The 24093-nt window shown below is 40.6% G+C and overlaps 1 protein-coding gene across 1 annotated transcript; it reads left to right on the forward strand.

Moving 5' to 3' along the window:
- Nucleotides 1-276: 276 nt before the first annotated feature.
- Nucleotides 277-22226, forward strand: LOC126378913 (programmed cell death protein 4). The gene is made up of 10 exons (XM_050027429.1): nt 277-721; nt 4141-4301; nt 10636-10737; nt 12103-12220; nt 13163-13322; nt 14429-14518; nt 15068-15200; nt 15796-15906; nt 16996-17135; nt 17570-22226. Exons 1-10 carry the CDS (start codon nt 469-471, stop codon nt 17640-17642), a joined length of 1341 nt encoding a protein of 446 aa, XP_049883386.1. The 5' UTR covers nt 277-468; the 3' UTR covers nt 17643-22226.
- The last annotated feature ends 1867 nt before the right edge of the window (nt 22227-24093 follow it).

Genomic DNA, 24093 nt, shown 5'->3' on the forward strand with positions numbered 1-24093 from the left:
GTCATTTAAAGTAAAATAAACAGAACCATTCAAATCAAGTAGTACATTTTTATAGTCATTTTACAAAATTCCTGAATTATATACCCTATTTATAAAAAGAAAACACAAACTGTCAATTTATCTTATCGTCAAATTAATTTTAAAGCTATAATTTTCAAAAGTAACTCAACTTCGAGTTGTGTAAGAAACTTATTGGCTACGAATTACGATAGTACCGCACCGGTATTGATAAGCCTGTTCAGTTGGCATCACTGCTTGTTATTTTGGCAACTTCACTCTGCTGCGCTCTCAAAACAAATACGGTGCGCTGTATCCCTTTGTTTATCAGTTCCTATTGCGGAAATAATCGCCAAGTTTCTACTGGGTTTCCTGACGGATTCTCATTAGAGTACAAAAACGGTTGATTGGTATATTGCATCGTGTAAATTGTCGTGAATCGCGTCGCGTTCGCCGGTTTTCGCCGCCGCAATGGAAGTCGAGAATATCGCTTCCGAGACCGAAAACGTGGCGGTGGATGAGGCGGAGAAGCCGGTCGCGGACCAAGGCGCCGCCGGCGACGCCGCGACTTCGCATTCGGAGCGTATTCGTCGCAAACACAAGAAATATGTCCGCACCAACAGCAAGGATGGCGTGAGCACGCCTACCCCGCTGCCTAAATACCGCAACTGGAAAAACAGTCGCAGACCCCGAAACGGGCATGGACGCGGCCTACCGAAGAAAGGTAAGCCGATTCCGTCTAAAAATACATTTAATCCTATTCATGCTGCCGTTTATTTGACGAAGAATTGTAAAGGAAATTTCTAGAAAGCGACATGAACAGCGGTGCATTTCGTAACATTTGTTTACTACGCAGCCGGGTGGCGCTCGCATACATAATATTATGGATGTTACGGTATATAGTTAGGTATTTGTATTTCGAACGCTATCCAAGGTCACGTAGTTCTGCGCAGTTACGAAGAAAAAATGTATTGGCGGCAATTTCTAATCCACCTAGGTTCTTTATAGGGTCGCTATCGGCTTAGGTCAATTATTGAGGTGCTTCAGGTTGAATGACTTATTACGCAATCAGGTTGCATGTAAACAACTTTCAACATTTGATCCGAAGGTTATTTTCGTACCGTTTTATCTTTGGCAACCACGTTTTAATCGCAGAATTGTAGTTATAAACGTGGCGGTGTACATATTAATATCAAAAACAGGTTTTTATACATATACCCGCCATTATTGGTGCAAAACAATCGTGACGACTTTCAAGGTCACTTTTGTTTTCGTATTGCGTACTTTTGGAAACCGCATGTGACATTTGGCACGAATACAGATTAAAAATATTGCCGTGATATTGTTTTTCTTTTATATCTTTTAAATAAGGTTTTTTAGGTTACTTTATTTGTTGATTGTGTATTTTGCAGTTCAACACAATATAGCATACCAAATTAAGTAGAAAATTTGTCACAGAGTATAAATATTGCATTCTAATTAAGTTAATATTTCCATAACATGCATTAGCCTTATGCCAATGACTAGGTTCATCAATTATCTAGTGGATACTTGTCTACCAAGTACTAATTTATAAAAAAATATCATTATCATCATTAGCCCATTAACGTCCCCACTGCTGGGGCACGGGCCTTCCCTATGGATGGATAGGGAGATCGGGCCTTAAACCATCACGCGGGCCCAGAGCGGATTGATGGTTATTAACGACTGCTAATGCAGCTGGGGCCAACGGCTTAACGTGCCTAAAAAAATATCACGATAAGTTAATAAAAAAGTACCTATAACAAAGAGTATGCTGACCGGAAGATACATAAAACTGCAAAATGGAAAGAAGAAGGTCTTTGCCGAGCCAGTTTTACATCCATATTGCTGACAAGTCCCCCCTTCAGCTCATCTACTCATAGTAACGCAAATGGACGCTTACTGATTGCAGATCTCTCTCTCTATTTAAGAGCTGCGCTCTTGTCGGTGGAGTAACCGCCATTCCTCTCTTCTTCCCGCCAAAACCTTCACCTCCCGATACGACACGACCTGCACCTTCTCTTTTATTTGTTTCATAAATGTTATCCTAGGTCTACCCCTTCCTCTCTTCCCTTCAATTTTTCCTTCTATAATGTTTGTTATAAATGAATCCTGTCGTATCAGGTGGCCAATCATATTTCCTCTCCAGTTCTCTATAGTCTTCAATATGGTTCTCTATTCTTCAACTCTTTCCAGCACTTTTTCATTTGGCACTATTTCAGTCCAGCTTATACCCTCCATCCTTCGCCGACACCACATCTCAAATGCTTCCAACCTCTCTGTCTCTCTGTGTCATAGTCCACGTTTCACTTCCATAGAGTGCAATGCTCCAAATATATGATTTAATAAACCGTTTCCTTATTTTTAATGATATGGTTTTGGTTTTCAAAACCATATCATTAAAAATAAACTGATTGCAGATAGAACTCCATAAAAAAAATCTAACAAACATAAACACAAAAGTAAGTAAAATAGGTAAATAGTAGCTAGGTAGGTAGGTGGGTGTTAGAAAAAAAATATATTAAAAAGTCTGTTAATTTTTTTTAAGGGCCTTACCCATTTCTTATCTCTATCCGTTTGTTATTGCAAGTTTTAAATCACCTTGAAGACTGTCTTATCAAAGAGATTTATAAAATAATCTTCAAACAACACGTTTCTATATAGTTGAAGTTGTCAATTTTTACCGACTTCAAAAAAGGAGGAAGTTCTATTAAACTTCTCCCGTTTCACTTCTGAATTGTTGTGGAGTCTGTAAAAACGGAACCATACTCAGCAGCAACACAACGCCAGGTTTCAATGAAATTCCAGGATTTCCTGATCAATAGTTGTCATACAAATTAAGTCAAATTTGGTTTTTTCAAAATTCATGTAAGTAACTCTTTACATGAGCCATTTCAGGGGCCTTTGGCGGCTCAATAGTAACCCTGACACCAGGGTTGATGAGGTTGGTACTCCACCTCACAACCCACACGATAGAAGAAGAAGAATGTGTAGTGTCTGTGTAAAACGAGGTTGTTTGTATGAAGGGTCCGGGGTGTTATTTAGGTCTGTGTTAAATCTAAAATGTATGGAAGGGACCAGACGTCGTATTATCCTTTGTGTTAATACTACACGCGTCTTATCAACACGAAAACAAAAGTACTTCTTGTATTCAATATTATTATATTATCTTATCAATGTTTACATGCTTTATCTATCTAGTACCATGGACAAACTAAACTAGAAGCACACCCTGGACACTTCATAGAAACAACCTCGTTTTACACAGACACAACACATTGACAGTATCAACACTTGCAACTGTGTGTATAACGTCTGAGGGCTGCCAATTACAATAACTAATTTAACCGTTATTATTTAGGTAGCTAGTATTACTTACGAAAGATGCTTTTATAATAATCAGTTAATATTTATTTACCACATAAAACACAAACAAGTAATTTTGAATAATGAAGGTTTGTGACGACCTCTGACGCCCGTACGATTGAAGACTAAAGTAAGACCGAGGGGGTGAGGTTAAATCTAGCTCAGCCGCTGGTGGGGAGCGGAGAGTTGCCGTTCTATACGTAGTATTAATCCTTATTCTATGGGCTGGGTCCGTGTTAGCCATTGACATACTATAAACAAATAAACTCACATTTGCTAAGGAGATTTTTTTTAAAAGCTTCACGGTTATGTTGATACGTTTGCATTAAGTATCTAGACTGGTCCTGCATTCTTCTAGCCCATATGTGATGTCCATCAAATTTATAATAAACTGCCTAACATATTAAAAGAAGAAAAAAGTGACAAAATCATTATTAAAAAATAAAAGAACTTCTAATTGATAAATGTTACTACAGCACTAGTGAATACCTTAATGATGTTTGGTAAGGACTTTTCAGGCTTGAATCACCTGATTGTCCGAAAAAGTAAGATGATTCCGTGCTTCGGAGGGCACGTTAAGCCGTTGGTCCCGGCTATTAGCCGTAAAAACCTCCACCAACCCGCAGTGGAGCAGCGTGGTGGAGTATGCTCCATACCCCCTCCATTTGATTGAGGGGAGGCCTGTGCCCAGCGGTGGGACGTATATAGACTATTTATGTTATGTTATATGGTATTGACAAGCGTGTTCTGTCCCAGGCGGCGCGGGTGGCAAGGGCGTGTGGGGCGCCCCCGGCTCTGAGCTGCTCGAGGAGTACGTGGAGGACGCCAACGACCCCAACTACGACTCGGAGGCCATCACCAACGGCGACGTGGAGTTCAAACAGGTCATCGTGGAGGCCGAGCCCATCGAGATCATTGTGAGTGACCGCCTGTTTCGGACACATTATTCTGTTTCACGCACACAATAGGGGTGTTACGAAATTTGAAATTTTGTTTTCTTTTTTTTTTTTACATCGGTGAAGTTAGTTTGCAGCCAGGGTGAACCAGTCTTGGTTGATTTTGTCGCGCCGCGAAAATTACATTTCTCGGGAATGTGCGTTTCCTCACGACGTTTTCCTTCACCGCTGAGCACATGATAATCATTTATGATCCAAACATGAATTCGAAAACAAATTCGGCATACATTGGTTTAGGCCTGTGCTGGATTCGAACCTGCGACCTCAAAGTGAGAGGCAAGCGTTCTACACGGCTCTCCGGCTGTTCAACTTTCAATTAAATCAACAATGAAAACGCACAGCCTCGTTTTTTTTGCGATAAATTCTTTATCACGCCACTAAAATTATCTAGCTGAAGTAAAACACTCGCTCGCCTCATTATACTATGCAAACATACCGTTAGCTGTGCAAAATATTTATTCAATTGTATAAAAAAAATATCGACAAGTTGAACAACGTACGCCAGTTGTGGATTCCGTACAAAAAAAAAGTATAATAGATGCCATTTGCCATGTTTGTAATTATTTCTTTTTATTTTGGTGCAATAAAGTGTATTTGTATTGTATTGTATTGTAGATGCTCAAAAGAGATAAATTGAGATGTTTCCGTTCGGAAACTCCGTGCTGCGTTCAGAAACGATGCCATTTGCCATGTACTTAGTTAAGAGACTTTTTGTAATTATTTCTTTTTATTTTGGTGCAATAAAGTGTATTTGTATTGTATTGTAGATGCTCAAAAGAGATAAATTGAGATGTTTCCGTTCGGAAACTCCGTGCTGCGTTCAGAAACTTCGGACCTTGGGGGGAGGTCAATGACTCTTAATAACAAAATGATTGAATAACTTCGTCGCTGGCGAATCTGATTGGCACGTTTTGCTTGTGAGGTGGAGTACCTCACGTGCAAACATGGTTTCAGGGTTATTACTGAGCCGCCAAATGCCCCCGACATGGCTCATGTAACGACTACATACTTACATCAGTAAGTAGTAACCGGGACCAACGGCTCAACGTGCCTTCCGAAGCACGGTTCTTTTTACATTTTGGACAATCAGGTGATCAGCCTGTAATGTCCTTTTTTTATTTGGTTACGACGAGGTTATGTCGGACTCTTACCGACTAAAACCCCTCCGATGGCCCTCTGCTGCGCATGTCGGGAAGCTCCGGGATCTCTAACGAACGCACCGGTGCTTCCCTCGCGCCTGCTATAAAAAGCGCGTCCCGGGGTAGGTCCCCACCCCTACGCCATCCCAGTTTTACGGCAATGCGAGGCCATGTCACATTGCCGTCCCTCCCGGAGACCGTATGAAGAGCGGCTCGGGCCCCCGCCCTTACCACTCACGGTCTCCAGTGTCCCCTTTCAGTCGCCTTTTACGACAGGCAGGGGGTACCGTAGCCCTATTCTTGCGCCCGGAACTACAGGGCGGAGCCTGTAATGTCCTAACCAAACTAGGGATCACAAAGTGATTTTTGTGATTTGTCCCCACTGGGATTCAAACCCGGGACCTCCGGATGGTGAGCACAACGCTCAACCACTGGACCATGGAGGCGGTTTATTTCTTTAAACAGCTCCCTTAGAGAGTCCCGACGAGGCAGATTATAAATTTGTATTTTTATCTTGTTTACGTTTAGGGAATAGCGAACGATAAACCGTCTTGAAACGTGTTAAGTTTCTTACGTAATTGGATTATAATTACTTATTAATGATACTAATTAGTCAGTCCGCGCTACTGGGATCGTTTTTTTGAACATACCTACATACAGGGTGTGTTAGGTTAAAAAAAAACATGAATTTTGCGATGGAAAATGGTAATGAAAATTACGTTGAATAAATGATTCTGATTTCATATCTATCTTAGGACTTCGTATACTTAATACTCAATTATTTATTGCATTCCATGTAGTACAATGGGGTGTTACATAGGCATAGGAACTATAACATGGACCCTGTAGGTCACAGCAACGTTGAAGGGAAGAGAGGAAGTGTGTATTAAAATTAAAACTTATCATTTAAAATATCGTCTACTGTATAATAGCACTCTTTAATTAGCATTGTTTTTTGATTTTTTATAAATAAATTAGTTTTAGTTTCATCTTTTAAGTACTTTAGAAGTTTATTATATATTTTAATGGACATTGCTAATGGCGTGTAATTTTAGCCTAGAATTTAGCAACATTAATCTGCCTTGGTGTCGAAGCGAATACAGTGTAGGAAAGTCACTTCGTTTTTATCAGTGGCTGTAAGTTTTCTTTGATTTGATTTGGCTCTGCTCACCCCTTTGGGAATTACAGGCGTGAGTTTATGAACGTATGTTTAAATTTAGAAACTTTTCTACAGAACGCTAATTAAATACAAACATTGTGATTAGAAATCAAATCAAATTCACTTTATTGCACAGAATTTTTGAACACTTGAACATTTTGCGTTCGTATAAAATGTGGTCGTTTTGCTAAGTGTACATTTTGCGAAATGGTCGTTCATATTCATATTCATATTCATTTATTGCATGTCACAAACATAAATTCGTTCGTTTTGCGAAGTACACATTCTATTGCGACCATGTGTTCGTACACAATGTGGTCGTTTTGCTAAGTGTACATTTTGCGAAATGGTCGTTTTGCGAAGTATACATTTTATTGCGACCATGTGTTCGTACAATATGTGGTCGTTGTGCGTAGTGTACATTTTTCGAAATGGTTGTTTTGCGAAGTGTACATTCTGCGAAAGTTACGTTTTGCGTTGAGACGGTTTTATCATTCATCCGAGAACCCCTAAACACACAATGACCGCGGGCCTGTCGGTAAACAGGTGGCGGTGTATACCCAAGGTCATGCGCTGCCAATTATACTTCTCTCTCTCTCTCTCTCTCTATTTAAGAGCTGCGCTCTTGTCGGTGGAGTAATCGCCATTCCTCTCTTCTTCCCGCCAAAACCTTCACCTCCCGATACGACACGACCTGCACCTTCTCTTTTATTTGTTTCATAAATGTTCTCCTAGGTCTACCCCTTCCTCTCACAATTCATACATTATATTATTTTATTACAGTTCTATACGAGTTTTATACAGGAGCAGTCTACGCGCATAGTTATAGTATTTTCAGCCATGATACCCCAGTTGGAAAAGAACGCTTGACTCTCACTGTGAGGTCGCATCGCATTCATGTATGGATCTTAAATATTTATCACGTGCTCAACGGTGAAGGAAAACGTCGTGAGGAAACGTTTCGGGGGTATGTGACCTACCTGTATTGGGCTGGTTTTCCCTTCGCGGGTTGGAAGGTCAGACAGGCAGGCGCTTCTGTAAAAACCGGACCTGTAAAATCTTCAGGTTAATCACACATAAGTAATCCACACGATAGAAGAAGGGGAGGCCTGTGCCCAGCTGTGGGACGTATATAGGCTGTTTATGTTTATAAGTTTCAAATAACACTGTAAAGGGCCTTCACTTCTGCATAGCCAGTATAACCTTATTGATAGAAATATTGCACAAACGACCCACGCTGTTTGAGCAGCGCTTATAGTGGAAGCGGACGCGAGAGCGACTTAAAAATAAGTCATCATCTTCCCAGCGATAACCTGATGACAGGTCCGGTTCTTTACAGAAGCGACTGTCTGTCTGACCTTCCAACCCGCGAAGGGAAAATCAGCCCAATACAGGTTAAGTCACATACCTCCTAAACGCATTTCTCGGGCATGTGGGTTTCTTCACCATGTTTTCCTTCACCGCCAATCATTTATTCGAAAATGATTGAAAACACATTAAGACCAGCGACCTCAAAGTGGTCGAGCGTTCTACCAACTGGGCTACCACGGCTCTTCTTCTATCGTGTGGGTTGTGAGTTGGAGTACCAACCTCATCAACCCTGGTGTCAGGGTAACTATTTAGCCGCCAAAGGCCCCTTTACAAGGCTCATGAACGACTACTTACTTACATCAGTAAGTAGTAACCGGGACCAACGGCTTAACGTGCCTTCCGAAGCACGGATCATCTTACTTTCGGATAATCTGGTGATCAGCCAGTAATGTCCTAAACAAACTAGGGACCACAAAGTAATTTTTGTGATATGTCCATGCCGGGATTCGAACCCGGGACCTCCGGATCGTGAGCCCAGCGCTCAAACACTGGACCACGGCTAAATGTTTATATAAAATAATAATAAATAATTACATACTCACGTCTATTTCCCACCGGGGTAAGCAGAGACTGTAGAATTCCATTTGCTTCGATCTTGACACACTTCTCTCGCTTCCTCCACATTCATCAATCGCTTCATACACGCACGCCGGTTCAGAGTAGACCGTACTGAACCTTTTCTAAGGAAATCTCCAATTTGGTCAATGTGAGTCCTTCTAGGTCTTCCTTTCAGGCGTGAGTTTATGTATGTATAATAAATAATTTCCCTCTCTCGCGCCCGCTCGCACTGTAACAGCTGATTGCAAAGGTCAATGCCCTCGCTCTGTGTCAGTGAGACTACAGGCGTGCGATAGTAAACAACATGCTAATACAAACCGTGGCGTAGTAGTAATAATGGTATAAGACCAGGTATGCTCAATCCTATGACAAGCCGCCATTGTTATCCCATTGATGACGTAAGTGTTACCATTCAATTGGTATCTCCAACATTTCAAGGACGTTAATTGTCATATATATAAAATTCGTTAAAACTGTACGTAAATCTTTTACTAAAAGTACAATTTTTTTGCAAAGTAAATTAAAAACATTGGACGTGGGTAATTTGTTTTTTTCGAAATGGCAACGCAGGGTTGGATGACGTCAGCTGGGCTTACCTTGAAATGCTAGCTGTCAGTTTTGAGCATACCTAGTCCCCACTGCTGGGGCACGGGCCTTCCCTATGGATGGATAGGGAGATCGGGCCTTAAACCATCACGCGGGCTCAGTGCCGATTGGTGGTTATTAACGACTGCTAATGCAGCCGGGACCAACGGCTTAACGTGCCTTCCGAAGCACGGAGGAGCTCGAGATGAAAACTTTTTTTTTATGGTCACCCATCCTATGACCGGCCTTTGCGAAAGTTGCTTAACTTCAACAATCGACCAAGTCGACGGTAAACGGTCGACAAGTCGACCGAGCGCGTTTACCGCTGCGCCACCGACCTTCTCGAGGTCTTCTTATACAATGGTAGTAATAAGAACGACCCCCGTAGTCCAGTTGTTGAGCGTTGGGCTCACGATCCAGAGGTCCTGGGTTCGATTCCCGGTGGGGACATATCACAAAGATGACTTTGTGGTCCCTAGTTTGGTGAGGACATTACAGGCTAATCACCTGATTGTCCGAAAGTAAGATGATCCGTGTGCTTCGGAAGGCACGTTAAGCCGTTGGTCCCGGTTACTACTTACTGATGTAAGAAAGTAAGTAGTCGTTACATGAGCCATGTCAGGGGCGTTTGGCGGCTTAATAGTAACCCTGACACCAGGGTTGATGAGGTTGGTATTCCACCTCACAACCCACACCATAAGAAGAAGAATAAGAATGATCACGCTAAGTGACTTTTAGTTCGACGTAACTTAGCATCACGCCTGTATCCCCGAAGGGGTAAACAGAGGTACACTTCTGACATGTGCAATAAGAAAAACACTGTTGCCCGCACTCTGCAAAACTGCATACAGCCCACGATGCGATGTGAATGAACAAATGCCAGCGCGAGTCACTGACCCGTTCACTATGCGCGGCGTACGCGCACCCGCGCATGCAAAAGAATGACAGTTTCCTATTGTTACTGTATAGTTTGCTATTATAATTAAAACACATAATAACGGGTTCTTACCGCGTTTAAATGGGGATATGAGACTCCCGATATTTCGACACTGTTGCAAGTGCCATAATCACGGGATGACTGATGAGATTGGAGAACACACACACACACACACACATTTAAACGCGGTAAGAACCCGTTATTATGTGTTTTAATTATGATAATAACCGCGTAAACTTAAAACAATGTATAGTTTGCTATTGCAATCAAACATTGCAAATATCACGTGGTTTCCAGGATTCGTGCCCGGTTAATGGCAATAGGCTCTTATTACATGGGACTTAAGCAATAAAAATTCTAAAATGATTGTAGTAATTAGAAAAAGATATAATTTTCCATAGAATAAGAAGAATAAGAATAAAACAAATTTATTGCCAGTAACAGTTTACATTAATAAGCCATAGTAATTTCACGACGTTTAATAAAAAGTGACTGTTTTGACTAGTTGGAAACTAGCCTATTGAATATTGCTCTGTTCTTCCGCAGCGCAAGTCGGAGCCGGTGATCCTGGAGTACTTCGAGCATGGCGACACCAACGCGGCCGCCGAGGACCTGCTCGAATTTGTCACAGCCAAGAGAAGCCACCTGGTGAGGCACACAACACAATATGCGTACAGTTGCGGCACGACGGGTGGAGGTGAAGGCCCGGAGTCCCGACGTGCCGGCAGAGTAATACAGTCATGTACCCACTTTAGGACTCTGTCGCACTAACATATTTGACATTTAGTGAGACTTACAGTTCGCCATTGTCAAAAGAGTCAATGTGACATGGTACCTTTTTTTTGACGTGACTTATTGTAGATTTGCCGCAGATGGCATTAACTACTTGGCCGGACAAATGGGGAGCGCTGAAGGCTCTCACCCAGACATGGTACCAAAGTGTATACATATTAATGCTCGTGACCGTACCACAGGAGTAATAGTAAGACAGGAGTCGAACATTAAACAGTTTATTAATTGGCACTTAAAGTCACAGTTGAACGAGAATATAGGGTTGGCCTTTGGTCTTGGTTCCATACAACACCATTAACCCGGCCCAAGGGGGGACAGAGACATCTTCTCTGCCCTCCACTGGGGCAATTCCTGTTCGGCGCGAACTTGCCACGGGGGTGGGCGCCTCTTACTTCAGTAGGCCGGAGTGAGATGGTGGCAGACTTCGAATAGGGACCCACACCTACGGGGTATAACGTAGAACCCTTGCCCAGGGATACGGGTGAACACCGGTTGCAGAGGCGAAGATGGGAGCCATCGGTACGGCAATGCAGGACGGAAGGGCCAAGTCACAGGGACTGTAACCTGGAACCTGACAGAGGGCAGCAGTAACTGTCAGTACTATTCAGAGGCGGAGAACAGGAATCCTAGTACGGCTTTGTAATAGACTACTCTGGGCGCCATCCCACTTGCGTCATACAGAGTACTGCGGGGCGGAAGGCAAGAGGGTAATCACTGCCCTATTTTTCCCTAAAAAAGTAGCATGGAAAATGCTGCACCGACAAGAGTGTGGCTCTTAAATTGATGATGAGTGATATCGTAACGAAAACTTTTAGGGATGATTCAGGCCATGATTCTGAGTTGATACCTACTTGTATGGCTACCTGTATGTACTTGTACGGGGTGTAGGTGACATCGTAACGAATACTGAGAGGGGTGATTCAGCTCATTAATCTGAGTCAATATCAAATGGAATTTTCCATCGCAAAAGTATAGAATTGCTGAATTGCTCCACTGAGCATCGCGGTGTATGTTGCATACCCCCTCCGGTTAATTGAGGGGAAGCCTGTGCCCAGCAGTGGGACGTATATAGGCTATTTATGTCTATAAATTTCAAATAACATTATAAAAGGCCTTCACTTCTGCATAGCGTGTGCCCAGCAGTGGGGCGTATATATCCTGTTAAAAAAATACAAAAATAATCATGACATTTGCGAATTAAAATCATTGTATCTCCCACAGGTTTGCGAGACGATCATAGAGATTGCTCTAGACCATAAGCCCTCCCATTGCGAGATGGCCTCCGTGCTCATCTCCGATCTCTACGGCCGCGTGTTTTCCGCCAAGGATATAGGATATGGTAAGCATTTTGTTTATCCTCGTAACAAAAATATCAAAAACATAAACAAGCGGCAAAGAAAGAGGGTAGACATCTGTCAGACATATCTATGTCTGCCCGTAGAAAATTATGGATCTACCTACTCCACTCCAATCTCATCAGTCACCCCGTGATCATGGCACTTGCAACAGTGTCGAAATATCGGGAGTATCATATCCCCATTTAAACGCGGTAAGAACCCGTTATTATGTGCTTTAATTATAGAATAAGGAATACTCCGTATAGAACAGCAACTCTCCGCTCCGCACCAGCGTGTGAGCTAGGTTTACCTCACCCCCCCCCCCCCCCCCCCTCGAACATAGTTTAGACTTGAATCGTATGGTGTTAGACGTTGCACAGATGCGCGTGTACGATAATGTCAATGTGTGGTGTCTGTGTAAAACGAGGTTGTTTGTATGAAGTGTCCGGGGTGTGTCCATAGCATGACGGCCTCTGTGGTCCAGTGGTTGAGCGTTGTACTCACGATCCGGAGGTCCCGGGTTCGAATCCCTGTGGGGACATATCACAAAAATCACTTTGTGGTCCCTAGTTTGGTTAGGACATTACAGGCTGATCACCTGATTGTCCGAAAGTAAGATGATCCGTGCTTAGGAAGGCACGCTAAGCCGTTGGTCCCGGTTACTACTTACTTCTTCTTCTATCGTGTGGGTTTGTGAGGTGAATTACCAACCACATCAACCCTGGTGTCAGGGTTATTATTGAGCCGCCAAAGGCCCCTGACACGGCTCACTATTCGACTACTTACTGATGTAAGTGAGTAATCGGTACATGACCATTTGGCGGCTCAATAATAACCCTGACACACACAGGGTCGCTGAGGTTGGTATTCCACCTCACAACCCACACGATAGAAGAAGATCGAAGTACTCACTCCACAAGTTGATAAATGTTTCTACCTCCCAGCGTTCGAGCGGCTGCTGGCTCGGCTGCCGGACTTAATCCTGGACACGCCCGACGCGCCGATATTGTTGTCCAACTTTATCGCCCGCTGTGTTGCTGATGACTGCCTGCCGCCGCGGTTCGTGCAGACTCAAGCCAAGCTGGAACTCAACCCGCCCGCTAAGTAAGTTCATTCATCTACAGGCTACTTGAAACCTTGTCAAATGACATACTTTTTACGAATTTTCTTTGAAGTTTATATGGAAATACTGTCCTGTGACGTCATCACCAAAAGTGGTCGAACGTGAGCAATATCATGTACCCACTTTAGAACCCTGTCGCACTATCATATTTGACATTTAATGAGACTTACGGTTTAATTTGTCAAATAGTTAATGTGACATGGTTTCAAAGTGTACACATGTTAGTGCTCGTGACCATACTCATTTTTCCTGAATATGTTGTCTGACAGACAAGACTGTTTGATGTTTCGCATAATTTTTGTATTTCGATGTTACTAACATAGTTCATAAGTTATTTACTAACAACTATGGATGTAAAAAAAAATACCGAAATAAAAGTTTCAATTTGAATTAAATTCATAAATTAAATTCGAAAATAAGTTTTTTTTTTTTTTTTTGAGTTATATCTGCAATCAGTAAGCGTCCGTTTGTGTTACTATGAGCAGATGAGCTGAAGGCGAACTTGAGTGGAAAAGTAAAATGAGATTGTTTTTTGATCATCTTAGACTGGTTTCTATTTCTAGATTATATAGTAGAGTCAATCAAAGTCAAAGAGGAATCGGGGCCATTATGTTTAGAAATTATTCTCAAATCAAGGGTACATTTTGCAACACCACATCAAATACACACAGTTGCACAGAACTTAGTTTTAACAATCATACATACATACATGAATACAGTACAACTTGGGCGGCCTTATTGCTCTAGACAGCTTCCAGGAAACAAAAATTTACTAGACGAAATCCGCAGTGGTCATTTTGTGAAATGATTTTTTGCGAAGTGTACATTTTGCGAAATGGTCGTTTTGCGAAGTGTACATTATGCGGAGTGGTCGTATTGCGAAGTGTACATTATGCGAAATGGTCGTTTTGCGAAGTGTACATTTTGCGAAATGGTCGTTTTGCGAAGTGTACATTTTGCGAAATGGTCGTTTTGCGAAGTGTACATTATGCGGAGTGGTCGTATTGCGAAGTGTACATTATGCGAAATGGTCATTTTGCGAAGTGTACATTAGGCGATAATCTTATACAAGTATTACTTGTTTCAGACAAGCAATCCACAGGGCGGAGACCCTCCTGTCAATGAAGCAGGGACTAGTCAGATTGGACAATATCTGGGGAGTCGGAGGCGGCATCAGGTAAGCCCAATCTTACTTGTAACAGTACGGGGCGTTAGTTACATCGTAACGAATACTGAGGGGGATGATTCAGTTCATTATTCTGAGTTAATATCAAGTGGAACTTTCCGTCGCAAAATTCATGATATTAACTCTGAGTAATGGTCTGAATCATCCCCCTCAGTATTCGTTACGATGACACTTACACCCCGTATAAGTAAGTACCATACAAGTGCGTATGGGTGTTAGTAACACCATTACGAACACATAGGGGGATGATTTATTTATTTATTGCATGTCACATGGTGGCTTACAGTTCTTATAAGTAAACAATGTACAAACATGTGACACCCTGTAAGGGCACCGCAAAAGTATTCCAACAATAACTTAAAACTAAAAAAAAAATGATTCAGATTCAGACCATGATTCTGAGTTGACATTAAGTGGAATTTTCCGTCGCAAAATTACATAAAATTTTAGTCTCTATTTTCAATTCCTTACTTTTGCGTTTAGAAGATGTGACCCATTTTGTACTAAGTTGCTAACCTGATCTTGTTTGTTCACCATCAGGCCAGTCAAGTGGTTGATCAGACAGATCCAGCTGCTGCTGAAGGAGTACCTGACAAGTGGTGACCTCGCCGAGGCCATGCGCTGCGTGCGAGAGCTCGAGGTGCCGCATTTCCACCACGAGCTGGTGTACGAGGTGAGAAGCAGACCATGAACATAGAATAACGAATAATACTACGTATAGAACGGCAACTCTCCGCTCCCCACCAGCGGCTGAGCTAGGTTTACCTCACCCCCTCGGTCTTACTTTAGTCTTCAATCGTACGGGCGTCAGACGTAACATACAGACGTCACAAATTCAAATATATCTTTATTCAGTAGGTAACATAGTTACACTTTGAATCGTCAATTTTTACATAACGAACGTCTCATCCGCCTAAAACTACTGCAGCTTCTCACAACCTGTATAGCCGGGGAAAAGAAGCTGCAAGAAAAACCTCGGCCAATTTTACTAGACAATACAGATTCTAAACTCACTAAGTGTTTTTACTTTCGTGACTTCCTCCTGATTAGTTATAGTCAGAACAATAATTGGTGTGGGTCTAAGTGACTATATAATGTACCTATATATGCAAATGAAGGACCCCCCGATAGATTGTTGTTGGTGATTGTTGTTGTTGATTGTTGTTGTTGATTGTTGTTGTTGATTGTTGTTGTTGATTGTTGTTGTTGATTGTTGTTGTTGATTGTTGTTGTTGATTGTGGTTGTTGATTGTTGTTGTCGCCCGCAGACAGTGCTGCTAGCAGTGGAAACGATCAACTCCTCGGTGGAAGAGCAGCTGTGTACGTTCCTCGCCGAGCTGAGGCGGTGCGTTATTGTATCGCCAGATCAGATGGACCGGGTGAGTGCCAGCTCAGACTATATCCCAATAAGCTAGTTTCCAACTAGTCAAAAGACATAATTACTACAGAATTTGTATCAAAAAGCAACCAGAGACGTCATAGAAAAACGTTACATACATAAACATAAACAGCCTATATACGTCCCACTGCTGGGCACAGGCCTCCCCTCAATCAACCGGAGGGGGTATGGAGCATACTCCACCACGCTGCTCCAATGCGGGTTGGTGGAGGTGTTTTTACGGCTAATAGCCGGGACCAACGGCTTAACGTGCCCTCCGAAGCACGGAATCATCTTACTTTTTCGGACAATCAGGTGATTCAAGCCTGAAAAGTCCTTACCAAACAAAGGACAGTCTCACAAAGTGATTTCGACAATGTCCCCATCGGGAATCGAACCCGGACCTCCAGATCGTGAGCCTAACGCTCTAACCACTAGACCACGGAGGCTGTGGAAAAACGTTACATTTCTCTTGAAATTCATAAATAAGTTAAATAGAAAAAAGAAAGTTTTTCGTTAGTTTCAGATCTTGTCTTTATTTAGTAATCATAATTTCGTAATTTATCTTAAACCTAGTGTTGGCGTCAGATCTGGCAACCCCCATTGCCTAGGTATTGTTGATTATATGGCGCATAGCAACGGGGGTGTAAAGTAAGGTTTTTTACATTATTATAATTATTAATCTGCTTAATTAATCTGTACCTGTATACATTGGATAATGGTGCTAATTCCTGTAAATACCATCTAATTTTATTTTAGGTTATATCTGTCATTTTCTTATCCGCCGAAAAGGAAAGGGACGGGTAATCGACAAGCATAAAATTTATGGAACACACGTCAATTTTAAGCACAAATCTAAAACAACCGTTTAAAAATTCGCCCGGGTTATTCATTTATTTACTCATTCTTCCTAAAATTAAGAGCTGTCAATCATCCGTCCCTTTCCTTTTCGGCGGATAAGAAAATGACAGGTTTAACTTAAAGTAAAATTAAGAGATGTCTGCAGGAATCGGGGCCATTGTATTCAAGTTCTAAGCTAGTGAGAGAAATAAACATTATTTTTATATTTATTATTTTTTCTCGTGCACAGGGCTTCCTCCGCGTGCTAGAAGACATGAACGACATCGTGCTCGACGTGCCGCTAGCGTACATCATGCTCGACAGGTTCATGGAGCGATGCCAGAACAAGTTCAAACTGGGCGAGACTGTGCTCAAACGTATGCCCACCAGGTATGCTGCATAAGTTGACTATTATGCTTCAAGAACATAATACTATTTTTAGTCTGCCTGCACCGTACTTAATCTATTTATCTACTCAGCCTGTATCCATTCACTGCTGGGTATAGACTGGGCGTACTTAATAAAATCCCTAATAAAGTTTCACTTCACACATGCCCCCCGCTACTCCCCGCTAATTAATTATCCCCGTTTCTCCCCCACTACATAATTATCCTCGTTTCTCCCCCATTACTTAATTAACCCCGTTTCTCCCCGACGACTTATTTATCCCTGTTTCTCCCCCGCGACTTAATTATCCCCGTTTCTCCCCCAATACTTAATTATCCCCGTTTCTCCCCCGCGACTTAATTTTCCCCGTTTCTCCCCCATTACTTAATTATCCCCATTTCTCCCCAAAACTTAATTGTCCCCGCTTCTTCCCACAGAGGACGCAAGCGGTTCGTCTCGGAAGGCGACGGCGGCGTCATCAAGGATCACGCCTTGAAACTGCGCGAGTAAACGCAAGCGCACACGCACGGACACGTAGACAGGATCACATACACATAGACAAGCGTAAAACATAGACATAGATGTTAAAATCTTCACATAGACCCGCGTAAGAGAACAACAATAAAATGTTCACATAGACAGGTTAAAATGATCCCATAGACCCGCGTAACACAGACAAGATAAATGATTGACATAGAAAAGCGTAAACATGTATTCGGACGTACATAAAACAGTAACTGACATAAAGATCTTGACATTAATTATTGACCGAAATACATGAAGGGCATAGAAAGTACAAGAACAGACATAAAAAAACGTAGTTGACACAAAAATGACCGTTAAAGCGTGACATAGAACAACAGAGAACGACATAGAACAACATAGTACGGCAGAGAACAACATAGAAAGCTTGACACCGCAATTATGACTGAGTTGTTGGAAGGTAATATTTTTATAGTTAAATCGCTTATTTAAGCAGTCTTATTGGCATATGGATAATTTAAAAAAAACTTATAGAGAAATAAAAATTAAAAAGAAATACATTTAGAAAACAATTGTAAAAATGTATGAAAACAGCTCGATTGTTTTTCAAACTTAACAACAATATTTTGTACAAATAAAGAACAAATAATACGAGTACAAAACGCTGCGTTATTGTTAAGCGGCAATTTCTTCCAGTCATTTTTATAGAACGTATAAAGAATATGTTGCAGTTGCATCTTTACGTTTATAAACTAAATAAATTTTAACTTCTCAAACATCCCGGACTCCATAAATCTCATTTTGACCGTGCGCCGCCTGAGGCTGCGTTTCCATTGACGCGGAGATTTGCGGGAATCGACCAATCACCGTGAGGCAGAGTTTTCCGCTGTGATTGGTCAAATCCGCACATCTCCGCTCTTCTCCGCCCATCTCCGCGTCGGTGGAAACCCAGTCCAACGCTATCTAAAGAAGAAAAAAAGAAGTCTGCGCTTAAAACTAAAGTAACACCTAGAGAAGGTGAGGTCGACGTTCCATACGAATCGGCGCGGGGCGTAGAGTTACCACTCTATACGTAGTATTCCTTACTTTATGCCTAAGTACCTATGTTTTAACGTTTTAACCGACTTCGAACAAAAGGAGGTTATTATACAGATCGAGCTGTTTGTAAAGTACATTTTTTCATAAGCTGAAAATGCTTTGTAAACTGCGTAAAAAGCGTATAATTATTATCCGGGCCGATTTTTACGTTTTTTTAATAATCACGCTCTTTCCATAGAAGGGTAGGCACAGCCAACTACATGTAGTATTGGAAATATTTTTTTTTATTATTAAATTACAAATTATAAATAATAAACTCAAAATCAAATGTCATTTTATGTGATATGTTTTTAATTATTTTAATAGTGTTATTTATCTCGGATATGATAGAACCCTGTTATCTGTCTACCCCGCAAAAGTGTAAAGCGTGATTAAAATTACTTCTGAAACATTAAAATCGGCCCGTCTCGTTAACATTAAGGTTAGTGCGAAATTAGTGCTGTTTTTTTTTATAAGTACAAAATTTCGGAAACATCTCGCTTCATTTTCGATTAAAAAAACTTTTTTTTAATAAATACATCTGAATATAAGTCCGTTGCGTGATGGCGCGAAAAATAACTCACGTTTTACTTCTTTTTTTAAATATATTGTCCGAAATCCCAACGAATTTTGAGCCGATTATCTTTTTCAGTGATAAGTTTTAAAAAGTACATATTTCGGGCCTGGCTCTGTCATTTTTAAGCCGCCTTTGAGCCGTTTTTGGGCTTACGACTGACGTGATTTGAGCCAGGTAACTATAGTACTGTGGTTTATACTATACTCGGTTATGTGCAACTTGGTTAATTTGAAAGTTTACGCGGTTATTATCATAATTAAAACACATAATAACTACCCTATGGGTATGAGACTACCCTAAAGGGAGTCCTGCTTTAAACGCGGTAAGAACCCGTTATTATGTTTTTCAAACTCATAAAGTCGATTTCAGTGGTTTATAGCCCAAACCGGGAATCGAACGGGACACAACAGTGTAAGTTTCGTGTTTTTCTGATAAGCCTCTTTGGCACTTGGCTGCACGCTATCTTTCTGTCCAGGTACCAAATTAATCAAGCTACATTTACTGAGTTTTATAATAAAAAAAAACATTAAAAAATAAAAAAAATACTTGTTTTCACCATAATTGGCTCAAAAGTCAGAGTGGGGTCAGATTAAAAATTATAATTAATAAATAATAATAACAAATATTACATTTGTAAGTTGTGTATGTAATCAACTCTAATCACTGTTTACGGCGTTGTTTTTTTTTAATGTAGTTACGTCATGACGTTTCGTGACGTTTGACGTTTAGTGACGTCGACGGACGTGTAGTTGCGTCCTAGGGTAGGATTTTAGAGGCTGGTTAAAATCGATATTAAAAAAAAACTTTTATTCTGGTATTTAACCGGTCTCTTTTGTCAAATCAAAAATATAAGAAAACCTCGAATTTTTAGACGAAAAAAAAGTAAAATGGCGGAGTTGACGTATAGGCAGACATGGCGGATTATAAGGTTTATAAAATATATTCGAAAACAGTTTTAGAACATATACAGGGTGTTAGTGACATCGTAACGAATACTCAGGGGGATGATTCAGACCATGATTCTGAGTTAATATTAAATTCATGTTTTTTTTTAGTTTTTTAAAATTATTTTCAATTCTATACTTTTGCGATGGAAAATTCCACTTGATATTAATTCAGAATAATCAGCTGAATCATCCCTCTCAGTATTCGTTACGATGTCACTTACACCCCGCACAAGTACATATGGTAGCCATACAAGTAGGTATAGGTGTTAGTGACACCGTAACGAATACTGAGGGGGATGGTTCAGACCATGATTCTGAGTTGATATCAAGTGGAATTTTCAGTCTGAATATTCATGAAAATTTTTGTTTTTTTTTTTTTAAATTATTTTCAGTTCCATACTTTTGCGACGGAAAATTTCACTTGATATCATCTCAGAATCATGGCCTCAATCACCCCTCAAAGTTTTTGTTACGATGTCACTAACACCCTGTATGTATATATACATACAGTCCTGTTATTTTTCCCACCGTGGTAAGCAGAGACTGGGATTCCATTTGATTGGATCCTGGCACACTTCTCTTGCTTCCTCCACATTCATCAATCGTTCAGGGCCATAGATTATAGTAAGATCCAGAGGGAGAAAGCTAAATCTAACATTTCCCATGTGGGTTTCCTCCTTCACCGCCGAGTTCGTGAACTTCATCTAAAAAGTACAACATAAAAATTAAATGAGGGTAGCATTATATTTTTGGTATGACAAACTATTTCTTTTTTTATATTGTGAATGGTGGAATGTCGCGTGTTTTGTTAATTAAAAAGTAAAAAGTAGCGATTTTGGCGGGCTGTTTGATTTCAGTTTAATTTGACAGTTCTATAGATCCTTGGCTTGCGATATGCAAGAGAGAGGCAGATCTTCGAACACCAGAGGTCAATATAGTTACCGTTAACCATTGACCTTGTATAGAGGGTGTTAGTGACATCGTAACGAAGACTTTTCGGGATGATTTAGACCATGATTCCGAGTTGATATCTAGTGGAATTTTTCGTCGCAAAATTGTGGCAAGTGAAAATAAAATAAAATTAATTTTCCGACAGGATCCCACCACCAGGATTTCCAGGATCTAATAGAAATGTCAATCTAGAATGTATTTCTCTGTCCAAATCGTATTACTTCATTATTGTATTGATCGTAGCTTGTGTCATGCTAAGAAATAAAATTAAAAAAATAAATTGAATACTGATGAATTTTTCTTTTTATGTATTCGTATCTTAAATACAAAAATAAAATGTATTCATGCGACGTTTCACAATAATGACTGCGTGTTAGGGCGATAATTTTATTTTGTATGAAAGGGAACACACGTCTTTTCTTTTGTCTTTCTTTCTGTAATAGAAAGGGGGTGGGTAGGGTTCTTGGTTATCTACCACTAATGTCAATCATACATACATAAACAGCCTATATACGTCCCACTGCTGGGCACAGGCCTCCCCTCAATCAACCGGAGGGGGTATGGAGGATCAAATAATGCCAATGCCACTAATGTCAATCAAAAAGTCCAAATTCAGTTGGACGTTTAAAGCAGTTCCTAAAACTTATTCTCATTTTAAAACATTTTCTCAATGTCCCTTGGTAATTATCATCGTACTTCCAAATCCAAACGAATGCTAATTTCCATGTTCATCAATTGTTGTTGTCTTGAATTAACGTGTATTAGAATTTGAATTCAGACTTAAGTACTTTGTTAGTTCTAAAAAAAATTTCTAATACACGATAAATCATATATGAGCATCAATTATTAGAATTTGAATTCTGAATTAAGTACTTTGTTAGTTCTGAATTCAAATTCTGATACACGATAAATCATATATGAGTATCAATTATTAGAATTTGAATTCGGAACTCTGCTTTATTAGTTCTGAATTCAAATTCTGATATCCGATGAATCTAATAATTGGTGAACATGGGAATTAGCATTCGTTTGTAATCGGAAAAGCGATGATTGCAATAATTGACTGTTATTGGTGGAATGTTATTCGTCCCACTGCTGGGCACAGACCTCCCCTCGTACAATCGGAGGGGATATGGAGCATACTCCACTACGCTGCTCCACTGCGGGTTGAGAGGTGATTCAAGCCTGCTGTGTCCTAACCTAGCCAAACAATGGGCTGTCTCAAAAAAGATTTCGATAATGTCCCCATCGGGAATCGAACCCGGATCTCTAGATTGAGCCCAACGCTCTAGCCCTTTGTAGTTAGCGAAAATCATTTCGCCAAGTCGTCTAATTCCATACATTCCTACCTACCCTCTTTAAGACGAAACCTTTTCGTTTCGCAAAAGACATTTTTCAGCTTTTTTTAATAAGCATTTATTATTTTTTTTATTTTTAACGTGTGATTTTGAAATGGTGCCTGATTAAAATTTAAAAGCAATGTGTGGTTGTTACAAGGGTAATTTGTGAATAGACTTGTGTGAGCGTTGCCGAGATATTGTCTCCATTTGCCCGGCCAAGTGTGAACCTTTGGATAGTCCAATTTCACCAGGTGTAAAGAAAACACACAAGTGCATACGTAAACTCACGCCCGTAATGCCTATGGGGTGGGCAGAGCAAGTAATGAGAAGACAACACGCAGCCATTTTGAACACGAAGTCCTAATGGAGATACAAGTCTATTTATAAAACTACCCTCACTTTTCACATATTCGTTCGCAATGTTGTGGAAGTGACTAAATTTTTTCTCTGTACATTATCTTTTTTTTGTGCCTTGTCGAGATTTCACACACAGGACATTTCATACAAACAACCTCGTTTTACACAGACACCACACCTGACGCCTTACGTAATAAGCGCTGATTGAGGGAAATCGTCGACCACGCCGGCGGGTTCGGTACGGTCGACGATTTCCCTGAATCAGCGCATATCGCTAACGGCCCACTAGGGTACAGTCATGAGCAATATAATGTACCCACTTTAGGACTCTGTCGCACTAACATATTTGACATTTAGTGAGACTTACAGTTCAATTTGTCAAAAGTTAATGTGACAAGGTACCTAAGTGTATACATATTAATCCGTACATAAATAGCCGAACCAACAAAAACACTATTATAATCTCGATAAGAACCACTTAACAAGTTGACATTGCCATTGCAAATTTAAAAGTGCATTTTATGTGGTTTTTTTTTAATTTTCTTAGTTGTAAGTTGTATTTTAATTCGCTTAAGGCCTTTATGCGGTTAGACGTCGCGACCTATGCCTTCGTGTGTATTTATGGCACAAAATATATTTGTTTTTCATAAATATTGTATGGAAAGATCCGAGTTTTTAAGTCTGTATGCCACAAAAATATTTAAGTGTGATTCGCTAAGGGCCATATCTCACTAGAGCACTATGGTTGAGTCATCATCAAAACGTATAGTTGAGTTAAACATTACAATAGGCTAGTTTAGTGACTAGTCAAATCAGTTACTTTTTACTAAACGTCAAAACACGAAACTACTATGGAATTTGTATGAAAAAGCAGCCTGTGACGTCATAGAAAAACGTGACAAAATGTCTTGACTTATAGTTACGTTTTCCTTGATTAAAATTAAATAATAATAATAAGTTAAATAGAAAAAACATACATACATAAACTCACGCCCGTAATCCCTAATGGGGTGGGCAGAGCCACAAGTAATCAAAGACAACTTGCAGCCACTGTTGATACGATGTCGTAAGCTGGATATGATGAACCTTATGGTGATAAGGGATCAGCCTATCGCCCATAACATTAGTCTATCATGTTAGAGGACACAATCCCTCTGTCGGTTTTTACGACATGCCCGGGAAGACAAGCAGCAATAATAGAAAAAAGATTTTTTTTGTCACCTTTAGAT

Source organism: Pectinophora gossypiella, chromosome 27, assembly GCF_024362695.1.
Source record: "Pectinophora gossypiella chromosome 27, ilPecGoss1.1, whole genome shotgun sequence".
In the NCBI taxonomy this organism is placed as follows: Eukaryota; Metazoa; Arthropoda; class Insecta; order Lepidoptera; family Gelechiidae; genus Pectinophora; species Pectinophora gossypiella.

Excerpts from the sequence above, each read along its gene's own strand:
- LOC126378913 (XM_050027429.1), top strand. The coding sequence starts at position 469 with ATGGAAGTCGAGAATATCGCTTCCGAGACCGAAAACGTGGCGGTGGAT. Across the intron at positions 10,738-12,102 it reads CAGCCAAGAGAAGCCACCTG|GTTTGCGAGACGATCATAGA; the intron begins GTGAGGCACACA and ends TATCTCCCACAG. Across the intron at positions 15,201-15,795 it reads ACCACGAGCTGGTGTACGAG|ACAGTGCTGCTAGCAGTGGA; the intron begins GTGAGAAGCAGA and ends TGTCGCCCGCAG.